Source organism: Halyomorpha halys, unplaced genomic scaffold, assembly GCF_000696795.3.
Source record: "Halyomorpha halys isolate HHAL.00 unplaced genomic scaffold, Hhal_1.1 Scaffold35.1, whole genome shotgun sequence".
In the NCBI taxonomy this organism is placed as follows: domain Eukaryota; kingdom Metazoa; phylum Arthropoda; class Insecta; order Hemiptera; family Pentatomidae; genus Halyomorpha; species Halyomorpha halys.
This window is the reverse complement of record NW_027106137.1, coordinates 631030-650196: the sequence shown is the minus strand read 5'-3', so window position 1 is coordinate 650196 and position 19167 is coordinate 631030. Positions and strand designations below refer to the sequence as shown.

Below are 19167 nucleotides of genomic sequence, written 5' to 3'. Positions count from 1 at the left end.
TTCTCGTCAGTAAATATTGTGGTGTAGAGCCTAAAAAAAGAATGGTTTATTGAGTAGTGATATCTCTATTATACAAATTTGGAATGTTTTAGAATTAATTATACTTATTAATTTGGTAAAATAATATATTAAAATGAAACTGAACTCCATCTGGTAATGCCGTACTGAAAATGTTTATTTATTGACTGAAAATATTTACATTATTGGGCATATGAATCTTGTAGAATTAGAAATAGTTAACTCTACATAGTTTCTAGACTATCCAAAGTGGTAAAAGTAGTATAATCATCAAATGAATATTTGAAAAAAATTACAAGTATTATTAGTCATATTTAAATTGAATCATATTCCCGCGCGATCATCATAGACCATTATGATCTACAGAGAGAAAAGCTGTCATGTGAGTGAAATAGTAATTTCATTAGAAAATTCCTTACTTCATTCGGTTATTTATCTTGTCTCGTCATGTGATTAAATTTTTATTGGTTTTTCTTAATTAAAATGCTCGTTTATAAATTGAAATATAATTTGCGCGCATGGGTACAAAAACCACACTTCTTCCTGTCTTAGTCCTTTCCATAGCAAATACTTGAGTGGAACATGTCGGTAACGTCGTCTGACAAAAGGTGATTCTTATAATTTACCTTTTCGTAGTGTTTTTCGTTGTTGTGTTATTGATCTTAGAAGTTGTTATTAACTGTTTTAAACCAGTGATTATAAATGAATGTTGATTTTTTCTTAATTCTGGAGTTAGTGAATGTTCAATGCTGTGCCAACATGGCGTGGTTTACAATTATTAAGCCTCTATTTGTTTGGCTTTAGTGTTTACTAGTGATATTACGTGTTTTTTTGTAAAGTTATCATTACTGGTTAATGAGAGAATCTTTTCTGGATCGAATTGTTTTATTAGAAATAAGTTTTCTTGTACCATACAGGTTATATTTGTATCAGTCACATAGCCTTGAATTTTACACCATCTTTTAGCATATGAATAGTTTTTAATTTTTTTATTTTTAATATTGTAACGCTTTTCGTTAATAGTTTTTGTAATCTTTGTTGCAGTTATGGGTTTGTATTATTTTTGTAGTGGTTATGAACGATATTGGCAGTATAGTCAAGAAAGCTGTAATCTCTTTTGAACGATTCTATTTGTTAAACATTTTTAAAGTTTTATGTATTTTTACAATTAATTTTATCGGTTCATTAGGAATGAAGATTGGGTCGGAGAGTCTAAAAATGGACCAAGCGACAAAGAACACTCCTATGATGGTCCACCAGGGATGGACCCTGAAGGAATCATCGAATCCAATTGGGATGAGGTAAGTACTATTAATTAAAGAAAGTAGTTTGTCTGGTTATTTTATATGTTTTTTAATAATCCTTTCTTTTGGTCAGGTGGTTGACAATTTTGATGATATGAACCTTAAAGAAGAACTATTAAGAGGTATTTATGCGTATGGTTTTGAAAAACCTTCTGCTATTCAGCAACGGGCAATTATCCCATGTGTTAGGGGACATGATGTTATTGCCCAAGCTCAGTCAGGTTTGTACTATTAATCATAACTTTTCTTAATTGTATTTAATATGGTTCCTTATTTAATAATTCATTTAATTGTACATATTCTTATTTGGACTTAGTTATTGGTATTGATAGCCTTATATATTTAACTTTATGCTCATTTCTAATAAGTGTTGTTATATATTCATTTAATTTAATTTCAATGTCTTGTGCTTTTAATCTTATGTAGTTTATAGTTGGGTAATCATAATTGATTTGGTTTATTTCAGGTACTGGTAAAACAGCTACATTTTCCATTTCCATATTACAACAAATTGACACTAGTGCTAGAGAATGTCAGGCTCTGATTTTGGCCCCAACTCGTGAATTGGCCCAACAGGTACACTTTGTTTTGTTTTATAATAAGTAAAGCATTCATTCGTTCATCCATTCATATGATCTAATTTGTTTCCTCATGCATAATTTTCTTACTCTTCCTTGTTTAATTATTTTATGTTTGGTAAAATGTTATAGCTTAGTTTTATTTATAGGAATATTTCTCAATTAAGATATTTTACAACTAATATGTCCAAATTTTGTTGTCTATCATAGTGGTAATTTTCAAGATTTTATTATGGAATTTTGAATAGTTAGTTTTCAACAATCCAATATAATTTTTTAACAGATTCAGAAAGTAGTTATTGCTCTGGGAGATTTCATGGGGGCCATGTGCCATGCATGCATTGGTGGTACAAATGTGAGAGAAGATATGCGCAAACTAGAAATGGGTGTTCATGTGTTGGTTGGAACTCCAGGACGAGTTTTGGATATGATAAGCCGCAGGGCTCTAAGTAAGTAATACATTTCAATTGTAGTTCTGTATGTTGAGCTGGTTATTTAGTTTAGTTATTATTTTTTCTTGTTTATCAGAAACAAACACCATAAGAATTTTTGTGTTGGATGAAGCTGATGAGATGCTTTCTCGTGGTTTCAAAGATCAGATTCATGATGTGTTTAAAAATTTGAATCATGAAGTACAGGTATGTTCAAAGAGCCTAACTAGTTATTATTTAGTGATATATTGGTTTTATGTTCTTATGCTTAATGCAAAAATGATAAAATTTTGTGTTCATTTGTTATTTTCATGTTTTAGGTTATATTGCTTTCAGCTACTATGCCTTCAGATGTATTGGAGGTCAGTACATGCTTCATGAGAAATCCTATTCGTATCTTAGTTAAAAAAGAAGAACTTACCTTGGAAGGTATAAACAAGATCACTCAGTAATTTAAGTCTTCTTAATACTGATTACTTAACCAGTTATGTAACTCTTCTAGGAGAAAAAACATTTACCTCCTTTTTCCTATTGTATTAATTTGTTCACATTGATGTGAACAAGACAGTAGATAATTTATGTTATTTAGGAGCCTACATATTAAAATTTTCAATTTATACCAGCATATTCTACTTCTATGTGTTTGCTTATGCCGAATGTTTTAATTTTCTAGGTATTAAACAGTTTTTCGTTTTTGTTGAGAGGGAAGAGTGGAAGTTGGATACTCTATGTGATTTGTATGAAACTCTAAGTATTACCCAAGCTGTAATTTTCTGTAATACAAGGCGCAAGGTTGATTGGCTGACTGAGAGTATGCATAATAGAGACTTCACTGTTTCTGCTATGGTAAGATTTTTGTAGTTATATTTAATAGTTGGGAGATCCTGTTTATACTAATTATCAGCTTATATTAGTGAATACTTTAAATCTAATTAATTAAGTTAAGATACCATTTTATTAAAATACTTTATCATTATTTATAATCTTCATACTTTCTTGAGACTGGTTAATATTATTTAAATAAATAAAATTTTATCCATTTGAGTCTCAAATAAGTTTTTATTCCTTTCTAAGTCTGACGTTTCGGCCATCCTCAAGGCCAATCTATCATAAACAGCTTTTGTTACACATTAGCTTAGATTATGACTAATTACCTAATTAGTCAATTGTTCATATTAAATTAAAAATTAATTTTATTTATCAGAGTCAATCTTCTTTATTAAAATTTATCACAACAATATTTGTAACCTTCCCTCTACTCAGGTCAAACATTTAATTTATTTATTACAATTATAGGTTGGTTAAATTACCCCTCTTTATTTTATTATTACAATTCATATCAAGGTTAATTATAATCTCTAACTTGCTCCCTCCTTTAACTTTTTTGTAGTAAAAAGGGATAAATGAATTCCTAGTCTGTTCTTATTTTAAAATAATATGGTTTGATGACATTATTTTTAAGAAGTTTGTTCTAAAAAAAATATTTTTGTTTCGATAAATATTTGTCGAGTCTTCTTTCATTGTAATTATGAATATTAAAGTGGATGTATAAATCAAGTCATGGATGTTTTTTAAAAATGAATGTTTTTAAAAAAATTAAATATTAATCAAGAATGGAAGATTATTGATTGACCGTGTGTATAGATGATTGGAATATGGTTCGGGTGCAGTAAAAAAAAACTCAAATAGTAGATAAAATAGTATAATTATCTACTATTTGTTTTTTTTTACCGCACCCGGACCATATTCCATTCATTAATCAAGAATAAGTTAATCTTCAATTAAACCATTATTCAAACTGCTTATTTAATGCTGACTTTTCAACAACATTGTAGGCCTTCTCTGGGCTGCAAAAGAAATTTCAGTAAAAGATTTTTATGTTCACTAGGGGAGCGAACTGATATTTTATGCTGTGCACCCAGATTTTTCACAAATATTTTCTGGCTTTGTGCTGAATAATTCATATGAAGATGTTTCTAATATTAAAATTCAGAGGATTATAAAACAATTAATGAAACTAAATCAGTAATTTTATCAAAGGAAATTAAATCTCAGTTGCAGGAGACATTTCTGTAATATTGGCCTGGTCAGACTGTGCTTGTCTTAAACAGTTCACAGTACAAAGTTTAATGCAGCGTTGCAATTCTGTTACGCTCATAAATATTAACTCTGATGTTATGTTTCTTTAATTCAATTAGTTCTTCTTTTTGATTAATTGTTTCATTATCTTTGTTGGCGTTTTTCTCTTTTACATTCACTTACCAAATCATGGCTGTTATATTTTTGTCGGTGTTTTTTATTTTTACTTTCACTTAACAAACAATGGCTGTCATTTTATTATTATTCTTGTGTTTATTTTTTAATATTTTAATTCGTTAATCCTTCCACTAGAGTATTTGTTTTTAGTGTTGTGTTTAATTAAATGCAGTAATTTGTCTGAAAGAAAAAAATTGTCCAGATAAGTGTGGAACCACTTAGGTCCAGTTTGTTATTTGTTAGAGATACTTTAAATCTTTATCCAATTATTATTTCTGTGCTGTATTTTTTAATTCTATTTGTGATGCATTGAGCCATCAATTAACAACAAAAGTTTGATAACAACCTTTCATTACCATATAAAAAATAAGAATAATAAATTTTATCAGGTTCTAACAAATACAATTTTTTTTAAGGTTCTGATTTTGTTTCAAATCTAATCCATTATAGTGATGAAAATTTCCTTGAATAATGTTTAAAAAAGTTTTATGATTTATCTGTAGACCATGATGAAATAAATTTAAGGTTAAGTAAGTATAGGTTATGTTATACAGTATAGGCTATTTTACCAATTAGTTGCTTTGTTTTTTTGTTGGATATTGTGAAAATATTAACTTAGTCAACCTTTTAATAAATGAGTAGATTTATATAAAATAAAATGAATAACAATGAGAATTTAATTTGTCGACTTTAGAAATAGGTAAATTTATAAATAAAATAATATGATGGTCATGTTTAAATATATTCTATACCATCTAGTTTATAATTAAAACACTTAACTTTGTTGAAAAAACATTTTAGTTGATCATTTCTATCATTGACCTTATAATATATCTTAAAAATAATGTTATCTATTTTTTGGCAATTACCTCACATTGTGTAAAAGCTATGTTACTTCATTTTATTTTTTTATTTCTTTAATTTACAACTCGTGAAAGGCATACAAACATGATGAACTAATTACAATCAGATAAATTGTGTATTATTGTAATTAAATATTATGTATAATCAAGCATTGATGTAGCAATAACTATCTAATCTAAAAAAACTGATGCTTTCTCTTTCATATCGTTTTTATCTAAAGTATCATATTACGATTTCATAACCAGCCATTTGTTTTCCTATCAATAATTGTTTTTGATTAATACATTTACTTTCTATACCACTGTTAATGATTATAGTGGCAAAAAGGTAGTGCTCAATGCTCTTTTATAGTTAATAATGCTACTTATTTTCATGCCAAATCAATTCTTAAACTTTTCTTTATTTATTGTATGAAAGTAATTAAAATTTATTAATAAAAATTAAGGTAACAAAAATTAGTGGCTTAAATTATTCATAAACATTAATGAAGATGAAAGGAATATGGTCCGGGTGCGGTAAAAAAAACTCAAATAGTATAATTCTACTATTTGAGTTTTTTTGACGTTTCGCCCCACGTTGGCTCAATATAATAGTATAATTCTACTATTTGAGTTTTTTTGACCACACCCGGACCATATTCCTTCTATCTTTACACACGGTCAATCAATAATCTTCCAGCATAAACATTAATATTTGTTTCCATAGTTCTGTTAAAACTCATATTTATTGGTTTGGGAAAGATTTTTTTGTTTAATCCCTATCTTATTCTTGGAGGTAATGACCACAGTTTTTGTTATCTGAGTTAACATTTCCACTTGCATTTTGCGTTTTAGACATGGAACAAATTCAGCTTTTGTTGGCATTTCCAGGACTTGGTGGGGATGGTTACCGTTATCAATTTTATTGAATTCTATTTATTACTTTCCTTGATGCATGTGTATATTTTGATATGCTCATCCTTTATTTTAAATAAAATAAAAGATCAATAATGTTGAATTATTGATCCTTTATTTTAAATAAAATAAAAGATCAATAATGTCGAATTATTGATATTAGTAATTATGTACCCTTTAGAAAAATTATAGTTCGTATTTTGAATGAGTATTGTAAAGATAAAAACTAATCAACTTGTAGCAACAGTTAAAACTTCAATTTCAAAAACTCGAGAAGTTTTGGGCTGATTACTAGATGATAAATACTTGACCATTGAGTATAGCAGAAGATAATTTGGTCAAATTCCATGCTTAACTGGTAGGTTTACATTCTACTCATTAAAGGGTTGACTAAACTTTTTTAGGTGCTAGGTGAGGTCTAAGAGGGTCTCCTAACCTTGAGTCCCTATACAGCTGATTATGAATAAAAATTTTTCCACAGCCAATTTTAATCTGATGCGAAAATTAGCATAGAAATTTGATTAAATGGCTTGCGATTATTAAAGTTATATTGAATTATTTTTCTTAAAAATCAATGCCTTGTGACTTTTAATTTGACTTAACAAACAGCCAATTCTATCTTCGCTTTAGCTGTGTTAACTCATAAATCCGAAAAGTTCTTTATATCATTTTTTGAAAAATCAATGCATCATTCTAGGGATATCTGGGAAGCATTCTCAAAGTTAATATAAATAGGTATTAATAATAAGAAGATAATAGTTTATAACTATTTGTTCTTTTTTGACCGCAACCCTGACCATCTTATTATAAAGTTTTACCGTCAACTATATATAGATATAATAAATAGGTATTTTACACAACTTCGATTGAGATATAGACTGGATTTTCATGCAATTGCATCTTTTGTTCCCTAACTTCAAATTTAGCCAACCCTCTGCACAGATTCGAATCATAAAAAGGATTTTTTATTGACACTAGTTTCATATTGCACGAAAGAATTTGGCTGTGATTATTGAAAAACCAAACTATGGTTTGTGATTGGAGCCCAATTATTCTTATCTCTGCACTTAATTTTTATTTGGCCTGGTAATGGCTGTGATCTGTGGAAAATGAAGACAAACTGAAATCTCTCTGTTTAAGAAAATCACTAAAAAATGCTCATTATAATATAATGAAATTCCAAAGCTTTAATTGTCCATTAAAAAAAAAAAAAATTGGTAGATTCTAGTGATCACAAGTAAAGATTTTTATGGTAGGGATATTTGATCTTAATTGTGAATTCGAAAAAGAAATTTATTTTTTAAGTTCTGATATAAGTACTTATTTTATTCCTAACTAACTCCTTTCTACATAGCCCCTTGTTTAATTTTACGAAATCTTAATTGCGGTAGTTTTTAGATGTTCGGAACTTAATTTTCCAGTTTTCATTATAGGAATAAAAAATCATTTGGTACATTGCTCACACTTGACTCCAGTCATCAAGGTTTCTAATCAAAGTAGTTTTGCTTCTTCATGTTGTATTAGCATAAATACAGTAAACTATTCAGTGAATTTATTTTGTTTCAAACAAGATTAGATAAGTTTTTCATGTACATATTAATGTTATAAATTACACAACAAAGGATTTTTTTTGTTGCATGTTTTTCAGTTTTTTCCTGCACTAAAATCCAGTCTCTATTTAGTGACTAGATGTTCTAGAATGAAGCATGGATTTCTTTTTTGTAAATATAAAAATCCCATTGTTGATTTTTTTTTTTTTACTTTAAAGGTACCAACATATATTTAATCAACTCAGTTGTTTTCTTAAATGTCTCACTGTTTATTATTTTATTACTTTATATTTTTAAAAATGTTATTACAATAGTTTTTTTTAATTATGCTAAAATAAGTTTTTTTATTTTTTTTTTTTTATGTATTTCAGCATGGGGATATGGAACAAAGAGAGCGAGATATTATCATGAGGCAGTTCCGTACTGGTTCTAGTAGGGTTTTAATTACTACAGACCTTTTGGCTAGAGGAATTGATGTGCAACAAGTTTCGCTTGTCATCAATTATGATCTTCCATCTAATAGAGAAAATTACATTCACAGGTATGGATTTCCTTTTTCTCTTTTAACTAAGTAATAAATTGGCTTATTCTGTTGTTAATTCCAAGGATTTTTATCATAAAATTTCATTTCTTTTTTATTCCAATCAATTGAACTAGTCAAGTTCAATTGCATTAGTTACTTTGATATGAGAATTATTTAAAAACTTATTTTAATATAATCCAGTAAAAGTATTAATGGGTTACGTCTATCCTATTGCTTTTGAATTCTGGAATGTTCCATTTAACTAAATATAAGAAACTAAAAAAAAAAAAAAAAAAAAAAAACTGTTTATTCTCTATATCTAACATTTTTTTATATTAATCTATACTTTATTTTATTACTTGGCAATTGGAACATAAAACTAAAAAAAGGCCTTTTAATGAAGGTTTTCAGGAAAAAGAAAAAACTAATGTTTAGTCAATCATAGCTATAGAGTAATATGTCATAGATACAATGACTCAATTAAATCATTAGTCATTGATTGTTAATACATTAATAGTCTGTTTTTCGAGTTTTCTGAAAAAAAACTTATTATTCATACACATATTTATTTCAAGTGTAGTAGTTTTAAAGAAAACTTGAGGGTGAAAGTTTCTATTTCCTTATATTTTCCGTGGTATCAAGTTGAAAATTCCTCACCTCTGCTAGTTCTTTAACTCAACATATACGTGGTGATTCAAAATTCAATCATATAGATTCCTTTACTTTTTACTACCTTAAATAATGGTTTTTACTCTCATCTAAGGACGAAAGTTAAACTAAATCTGAAGAAAAAAAAGGACACAAAAACAAAATTTGATAATTTATTGACTTTCATGTGGACTACCCTAAAATTGTATCAATCAATTTATTATGTACTTTTCTTTAAAAACAACATAAACATTTTCTTAAATGTCTTGAACAATGTAAAATTATAAAATAGTTTAATTCTGGCTATGTATTTTAGAAAACTATTTTATTTAAGTGCCAACTAGGAAAACAAAATTGCTTAAAACCTCATAATTTTTGTACTTATTCATTTCCTTTATATACATTAGAAGTTTCAATTAAATTACTCTAGTAATTTCAATAAAATCATTATTTCAGCTTATTATTCTACTAGTAGGTGACTGGAGTAGGTAAAACCTTGATGATATATAACTATCTCTTATTTATTGTGCTCAATTCATTGATTGAGTATTAAGATCTATCATTTGCCTCATTTTTTAACTTTGTTTAATGAAGTTCCAATCGAGTTTCATGAAAAGAACATGGCTACTTCACTTGATTCTGAAACTCTTTACTGTTACTTTCATGGTTAACTAAGAGGATTAGTAGGTTGCAACATTACCTCAAAATATGCTGTAAACTTTTAGAATTTTTCCCTCTATTTTTAGTGAGTATAGTCCTCGCTTCCATTCTGCTGCTCCTTTCCAGAAGTTTCCATCTGCACTTTTAGTTTACCAGAACAAAATAAGTTTTAAAGACTAAAATTGCTGATTAGAAAGTTTTCTGACTACCTTAGGTATATGCATTGAATTTTGGTTGCAGTACTTGTTACTGCAGTTAAATTCAAACAGCTTACAGTGTCAACTGTTCTTTTGTCATTTCCATGTTGTTGCAATGATTTACTGTTGAGGACAATTTTGTTGAATAAACAGGATTTAATTCTAAAAAATGAAGCCAACTGAACCGTACTATTAAAAAAATAAATTAAAAAAAAAAACACCAAAAAAATTATTTTTTTTATTGAAAATGAAAATTGATTTAATTCCTTAGGGCTTAGTGGATTTTATTTTCTCATGCTAAGCCAGTCACTAAATAATTAAAGAATAATCGACTGTACTTTTAGCCGCTTCAAATGTAATTAATAAATACACTTTTATTAACAAGGCTTCTAAAAATAAATCATTTAAAAACATTAGTTTACTTTAACTAACAAATATTTGATTTTTTTTTTCAATGTATTATTTTTATTTATTTGCACCTGTAATTATTTTGTTTATTTACTTATTTCATAAATCTGACAAACTAAGTTTTCTATGTCCTTAACGATAAGAGTCAACTAGGAAAGAAACACCTGTTAAATGACGTCTCTATAGTCATAGTGACAAATTGAGAAGCTTGAGAAAAATCCTACCATTCAGAGAATGATTCTAAATATTAGTACACTTTTACTGTCATATTTTGGAACGGTGAGGGAGGCTATTGCTGCTAAAGATAGATTAAATAACAGAATTTGAACTTAAAAACAACAATAGAAGGATTGAACTTTTATCCTGGTGGCCGAGCGTGTTAAGGCACCTACTTCAAGGCATTCTTGTTTCAAAAGAGGCACCAGTTTGATTGATACTAACCTATGGTGACTTTTATTTCGTGGCAGATCCACAAACCTAAATCTTATCCTTTACAGCCTGGCTTGAATAGGTTGGTAACTCATAGGATAAGCCGTTCCTCTTGCCCTTGTTGGAAAACGAGAATTTTCAGCTTCAAAAATAAAAATAAAAAATTAAGCTTTTCTGCAAAAGAACCAATTGCTCAGGATTCAATCCTTATGTGATAAATGTAGTACTCAAACTGATTGGCACAACATTATCTGTGTTATAAAAAAAAAACTCACAAATTGTTTATTGAATGTCACAACTAAACTGAGGATTAGCAGTACTGATAAGGGTACAGAATGACCATATGGAGAGAGTTCCAAGATAGATATTTGGTCCTATTAAAAAGATAAGACAGCCTTTAACCTAGTCCCTGAAAATTGAATCACAAGAAATTAAAAAGATCCATTTTTATAGAACAGACCTATGAGATGTATTATATTCTCTATGTAGTATGAGTCGTTAAAAGTAAAAAAGAGGACATCACTGAAACTAATTAGTGTAAAATAATAGACAAATAAACAATAATATCACAGATCTGCCAGAAGCAAAGTGGGGAACAATAATATACTAAAAGTTGAAATTTTTATAATATCAATAGCTAATGGTATTAATATTGAATATTTCTATACGAAACTGGGCTTTTTTTATGATTTATATTTCTGTCCATTTATTCATATTGTTATTCATTTTAATATATACTAATTCAGTGTATTAATAGTGCCTTTAATCCTTAATTTTTTATAAACTAGGTATTAATTGATTTGTTCTGAAATATTAACATCATGTCTTGAGATTGAACATTTAGTCATTAAAATAAAATAATTTTACAGAATGAATAATTTTTTTCTCTTAATATATTAGCTTTTAAATTCATGTTTGGTTAACAATAATTCTTTTTGATTTCAGGATTGGAAGAGGTGGCCGATTTGGTCGTAAAGGTGTGGCGATTAACTTTGTTACAGAAGAGGACAAGCGCTCTCTTAATGATATTGAACAGTTCTACAACACCCGTATCGAAGAAATGCCTATGAATGTTGCCGACCTCATTTAAATTGTTACTAATAAAAACAGTGTGAGTATCGGATCGTGACTACTATCCTATGATCGTGCGCGATTTTCCGATTCTTAAATTAGTAATATCGGTCTGCTTATGATGTGTTGTTGACCATTCTGGTCTGCTCTATTCAGTGGCTGCTCTCAAATTATATGAAGTGACTTTTCCCCTGGATTAAGGTTCTACACTTGTACTTCCCTTAAGTGTAGATACCTTATAACATACCAGTTATTGACTGGATCTTATTTAATAAGTGTTTAAAGCTATTATTTTTTCTTTAATTTCTATCCTTATTGTATTTTACGTAGTTTATAAGCTATTAGATTATTGTGTGAATGATTGCCTTGCTTTAAGGCATTTCCTGCTGTTAATTAAACTTAAACTAATCTTGATCATTATTTTCATGTGTAATAATGAAATTTTCTTTTTTGTTCCCTCGTATAGTAAGAGTTTTTTTCATGAAGCAGTGGTTTTTTGTTGTATTATATCACAGTTTGTTACTATTATTGAATTATAGAATGTATCAAAGTAAAAAATTTTTCTATATTAAGATACACATATTTTTATTTTTGTGTAAAAACACTTATGTTGTTTTTCATTGCCTAGGTAAATGTATCATAGGTTTTTGGAAAGGATATTTCAATCAAAAAACATCTAGACGAAAATGTTTTGTAAAATCTTGCTTGTTCATACTGAGATTTTGTATCTTAGATTAAATAAAAAATAACAATTAAATTTGTAATTGTTATATGACTAATTAAAACCTCTGTTTGTTTATTTTTACTATATTATTTCCTGTCTTTAACTATTATCAAGCAAGTAATTTTTTATTTTGTATTTACAGGAAAATTAAATCAATCACACAACACTGAGGAGACACTTTTTGGAAATAAAGACTTAAATTTCCATTCTGAAGCTCAACAAACAGTGGTTTTACTTATAATAAACCTTTCAACTTCCCCTCCAGTTATATTATTGAAATGTGGATATTTTATTTTTTAGAATTATTCAGTTAAATTAATTTTCTACTTGGTTTATATGGAGCGAATACCGTGTACAGTCATTTTTATTTATAAATAAATTTTTAATCTTAGAGTGATATTTTCTGTCCCATAGTTCTCTTATTATAAAATATTTTTTTTTAAAATATGAACTAAAATTATAAATTCTAGACTTTATTAGACATAGTATTTATTTAGTACTTAATGGTATTTAAAAAAAAAGTGTGTTAAGTCTGCTTATTGTAATGACAATATAATTGTCATCATTAATGTAATGAGGCTCGAACATCAAAATAAAGAATAAAATAAAATTATTTCGGAAGTTTAAACTCAGTCATTATTAAAGATAATTGATTGATTTATTTTTAAAAGGGACCTTTAAATTCTAACTTTATCCTTAAACTATATAATTAACTATGTAAATTCAATGGATTAGAAGATATTGAATTTTTAAAAATATTCAACACATTTATATATTATATCAAATAAACCTGTCAATTAAACAGCTTCTTATATTTGAAGACCACAGGGGAAAACAGGTGTCCAATTAACTTCAAAAAAGAAAAAGTGTATTCTAAATTCGACCATTCCTAAATATTCCTTATTCTTAAATGAGTGAATTATTAGACAATAATTAATTTCTAAGTATTAACTGTGGAGAGTGCACTAATTTGTCGACATCACCTGTTTGCCCCTCCTCACATGGACAGACCCTTTATTTTCCCTCATGTAGGTATCTTTTGAACCCATTTTTAATTACCCATAGGAATTGCTTATTAGACTTTACAGGAATATATTACTTTCCTTTTATATTTTTACCCATCAATAATTCAATGTTTCTCTCCTTAACTTTATTTAATATTTATAATTTAAGGTGTTAGCTACAATTTTTTTTTCCAACAATAATCTCTTTACCATTACTTAAGAGAGATAGGTAATGATGGGCATTGTTTGGTGCTGATTGTGGTTGTAGTATCCTTATCCTGACTGATCTATTTCTAATGCAACTTTCAAAAAGAATATGACAATAAGGCAAACAATTTTTTCATACAAAAGATCAAGATTGATATATTAAAAGTGAAGACAAATTTTAAAAATTATAACCTTATCTTATAGTTTCAGACAAATTTGTCAATTACTTCACTCTTTAATTTGGATCTCACTATTCGTAGAACTTCCCATTCCTTTTGATTCAAAGTAAAACAAGAAAATTAACTATCAAAGTTTATTTCATTTCTTACTATCTCGTCTTGATGTGGACAAGATGAGTGAATCTATTAATGATCAATTAGTTTCTGATTTTTTTTTTTAAGTACATTCCTTATACTTAAATTATTCTACTCAGCAACAATTATTTAAGAATTTATTTCTTTTTCTGCAGGTTAAATTCATGATTATTATTTCTGAATACTGGTTAACAATTATGTATAAAACAAAGTACATGTGTATATATTAGTAATTGAACAATAACACTAAACTAATAAATCAGTTAAATAATTTAAAAAGGTTATCTACTTATTTTGAGGTATGCTTTGAAAGCACCAAAATAAATGACTTGACAACTGGTTGGGTGGAGTAAAGAAAAAACCTTTTCCTGTGGCTGAACTTTTTTTTTCTCAAAATAAGTATTATTTTACATTGAGATGAAGTATTTTGTGATTTATTACATGATTTTAATTACATAAGATCTTGTTTGAGCTTATTCAATGTCAGCTTCAAGATATAGAATTCAATACATCTAAAACAATTTAAAAACAATAATCAATCATTCTACTATTTTTTACATAAAAAAATAAAATATTGAATGAAGAGAAATAATATTGAATTACTTTTTTAATAAACATATCTTGGTTTACAGGAAAAATTAAGTGGAACACAACAAATAATTTTTAAAAATTAAGTTATCTGGCATAGAAAACATCAACCAATGACTAAATTAAGAAAAATGACACTGGAAAAGCTTTAAACTGAAAGCTCAGATACAAGAATGAGCATAAAAGAAAAAACAGGCTTTTCTTTTTTTTTTTAAGTTTAATCTTTAACTGATGTTCATTAAAAAGTAATAACCTCTAAAAATTTTCATTGATTGTTATGGCTCCAAGTCAACTTGGACTTATAAAAATATTATTTCCCTTTTTAGAATTGTAAAAATCTTGTGCAACATCTTCGAAAATTATTATAAAAATAAAACATCTGACTAAAAAGAAATAATAGTCCAGTGTTACCAATTTACTTTCCTTTAGAGGAAAAGTACAAAAATAATAAAATGATACTTGCCTTTGCCGATGGGTATCTTCAGGTTAAGTATTTACTCTACCCAAAGCTCGTGCCAAACAGTAAGCTGCTATTTTGAGGCTGGAAATTCTTAGACTTTATTAAAACCTGCAGGTCATATAACGAACATGCTTCAACCTCATCCTCATTGTAGCTGAAAAAAATTTAACAGGCTTTGCTTTGACTTCACTCCCACTTGCAGAGCAAAATCTCGAACATGCTTCGACCTCATCCTCACTGTAGCAGAGTAAAATGTCACACAAAATTTGACCTCATTCTCACTGAAGTAGAACATGCTTCAACATCAGCAATCAACATGTTAAGCAATAATATAACCTGTTCTCATAAAACAATCAGATTGTTAGACAAGACCCCAGAAACCACATTTCAGATTTGAGAGGTTATTGAGAAAAAATGTATAGAATTATGACCAAGGCCCCACAGAAGAGAAATTATGTAGAATTGAGAGTTAAATCCAAGGAATTGGATGTAACCTCATTAATGTTAACCTTTTGCCCTTCTAGTTCCACAGGTCTTTAGAAACATCAAGTACCATGGTTGGTAAAATTTACAACAATTCTGGTTCTCTCAACCTCACATCAATGAACTGAAAGTTAGAACTTTATCTGTTTTTGAGCGCTGATATTAAATTTCACCATTTAGTTTGGTTTCCTTTTTACCTTTGATAGACAATAAATAAAAAAGTTCCATCTGTTTTTTTCTTTTTAGATTGACGAGGTCTTTGACATAAATAATGCATATTTATAACTTGATTTGAAAAATCAATATTCCGTAAGTCTAGTTACCTAGTAAATGAAGAGGCCATGGATATAAATAAAATTAAAAAAAAAATTACTAAAAGATTTATTGTAAAAATGAAATAACTTTCTTTTAAACAATTAAAAATAATAAATTACTCTCACTTCTTCCATATTTTATAAAACCAATGCACTAAGTGTATCATTTTTTATCCTTGGACACTAGAACTAACTTCCTCGTTTCTTCACTACAGTACCTGAATGTCATTCCATAAAATTGTTTAATGTAATTTTACTTTTGAACTTTGTCAGCTTCCTTTTTTTCTTATTATTTATTGAAAAGGTATGAGAAATATTGTCTTATATAACAAATTATTATTCTGGATTTTCTTTTTAGGAAGCTTGATATATTAATTTCCATAAAATTTTGAGGTTAAAAAACTTCTAAAGATGAATATAAACTATTTTATATTTTTCTTCATTGTTGCACAACGTTTTGGAACAATTGTCCCATATTCATGCACCTTTAAAGTCTTGTAATACTTTCAATTTCAATAGTATTTTTTTAGTATTTATCAAAGTATTTTTAAAAATTAAACTGTAATTTTAAAAATTAGAAATTTGTAAGTTCTTAGTACCCTAAACGAAGCCCATGGAGTACCATACATCCTTTGTACATTGAGTAAAAATGATTAATATAGTATGAGGTTTAATGTAGCACATACTAGACTGGGAGGACTGTGTTGCAACTGATCTACGCATAGTTAGTGACAGCTTCCACACAGAAACTAGAAGATAGCATAGAGAAATAGAATCTCAAGTCGTTTGAAATGGTCAATAATCATATGGTAATGGTTAATTTTTTATTCACATTGATCTAGAAATGCAGAAACAGTTAAACACTCCATTTTTTATGTGATTTAAATATTAATAAATTTTGTGAGGTACTCATGAAATGAATATCAACATCTCCACAATTGGTAGAACAATTTTCAACCAGGTTGTTTGTTAGGTCTGTGAGATAGCACACTCTTGATTCCTAATTAAGAGTACACAAGGGAATTAAGCCTTAAAATAAACAAACAAAAACTAATTAAGCTAAACGTCATATTAGATGCCGAACTTCCATTTAAATTCAATTTTTTATTATACAAAAGTTTTATAATTATATATATCATTTAAAAAAAAGTATGTTCATTAGTTTATTTTAATTATTTGATTTATTAACTGACATGTCAATTTCGTAACACAGAATAATATAAGGAATTGAGATCTTTTTTGTTTTTACTACAAATCATTTCATCATAAATGAGAAAGCCAAATAGGATATATACATATTCTCATTTCAACTATACAGAATGCCAAAAAGGAACTGTATTAAAGATTCTATCCTGAGATCACTTAAATCAGACAGAGATTGAGGACTTAAGAGATCTTAATCTTTTTATAAATTCATAAATGTATTACCTATGACCCTTACACCAAAATATGTTGATTGTAAATAATTCATTGAATTAGAGATGTCACATGCTTTGATGAATAAATTGTCATTTCATTACAAAAATAAATTCCACAACTAGAAACTACCTCTAAGTTATTTTTTCTTGGTTAGTTCTTATTATTTGTGTTAAAAATATATTTGAAGCTTCTATAAGATTAATTTTTTTTTAAAAGAAAAATTATACCTAATTAAGAATATTAATAAGAAGCTAGTAATTCAAAACCTGTAGTCTTAAAGGAATAATCTGTTGCAGTAAAATTAATGGAAAGTCACTTTCAGTCTATATGTTTTTGTTAATTTTTATTTTATTTTTTTATGTAGAGTTTTAAACTATAGTCTTTTGATTGTAAAAAATTTCAAAATAATATTTTTTTATGATTCCAATGAAGAAGAATAAGAATTATCAACTTTATAAAACACTCCATCTTCTTATTAGCTGGCCTATTAATGAAATTAAATTTGCAGTTTTAGGCTTCTTACTTGGCATATGGTTGGAGTAATTGTAAATACAATTTTTAAATAAATAAACTGTTTGAATAAAACAATATATGCTGCTCCCATGGTATTTAGACAGCGACTTCAAGAAATAAAAGTCCAGAATTCTAAAGGATTCTCATAGTTTGAAAGGAAATAAAGTTCTGAAATTCATTTTGTATCACATTAACAGTCAGATGCTTATGCAGAATTATTTTGGGGGAAAGAGGATTTAATATGATAAAGTAAAGTATTACTCGAAATACGAAAGTAACATATAAAAATTACTCAAAATACAAATCTTATATTGGTGGGTACAAAAATTGTATTTTTTCATAGGTTTCGGAATGAAGGAGATACATGTCCCTTATTCTCCCACTGGGGATGCCACTGTTAACTACATCAATTTCTAGCATAATAGACATTAGGTAAGAGATAATCCATTGCTGATTAGTCTGGTGGGTAGAAAATAACTAAATAATACTTGGAGGTCTTTCATGGTCAATCTCTAAATAGGTAATGATTAATTGAGATAGGTGAATCGACCCATTCTTATAATTGAAAATCAGAAATTCTGTGCCTTGAAAAATCCTCATCCTCTTACTGCTCTGCCTCAACTCGCCCTGCATAACTTCCATTTTGTGTGAAATAAATAGATATCAAACAGATGATTTTCTGTTTAATACTGAACTAATTTAGGAAAGATCAAGTTATATCCCTTTACAACACCATGGATGGCTAACCAAGGAACAGCACAGCTTCTGTTTTCAAAAGTGGTGATATTTATAGATATTTAGAAACAAAAGAGAGAAAATTGCATAGTAAATGCCCACTTTAACATTCTTATTTTAGTTCTACCTAAAAAGAGATATAAAATACCCTTTTCAAAAATTTGAACAATTTTATATTTCTAAAATTAAAATGTAGCCACTGAATTGAATATTTATAATGATTATAAGATTTTTTTAAAGTTTCACTAGACCGAATAAGGTGTTCACAAGGAACATCTAACTTGGATTTGGAAAAAAGAACTGTCATCTTAGTTCAATAATGTTAGTAGACACTCGGGATCAAAATTATTATCAAATAAATGCCAAGAAACCTTTGAATTCCTAAAAGATAGCTTTATACCTCAATTTTTGATAAGAATTTAAAATCAAACTACTAACGTAGGTGCTGCTACCTACTATGTATTATCAAGTCGTCTCTTAAAAAGTAGTTCTTATTCAAACGATATATTTGCATTTAATCATGTTGAAAAATTAAAAGTAAATATAAAAATATTTTTGAAAATTTTTACGAAGTAT

General features: G+C 27.8%; 1 protein-coding gene across 2 annotated transcripts; it reads left to right on the top strand.

Annotated features, from left to right (window-relative positions):
- The first annotated feature begins 260 nt into the window (after positions 1 to 260).
- Positions 261 to 12945, top strand: eIF4A (eukaryotic translation initiation factor 4A). Of its 2 annotated transcripts, none has more exons than XM_014429648.3 (11): positions 261 to 400; positions 1208 to 1319; positions 1396 to 1543; positions 1789 to 1898; positions 2184 to 2349; positions 2429 to 2538; positions 2652 to 2760; positions 3005 to 3177; positions 8266 to 8435; positions 11705 to 11870; positions 12697 to 12945. In XM_014429648.3, coding segments are annotated over exons 1-10 (1245 nt in total). In that variant the 5' UTR covers positions 261 to 398; the 3' UTR covers positions 11850 to 11870; positions 12697 to 12945. The 2 variants fall into 2 exon arrangements, with proteins under 2 accessions (XP_014285134.1, XP_014285125.1); XM_014429639.3 differs by lacking the exon at positions 261 to 400 and adding an exon at positions 468 to 626.
- The last annotated feature ends 6222 nt before the right edge of the window (positions 12946 to 19167 follow it).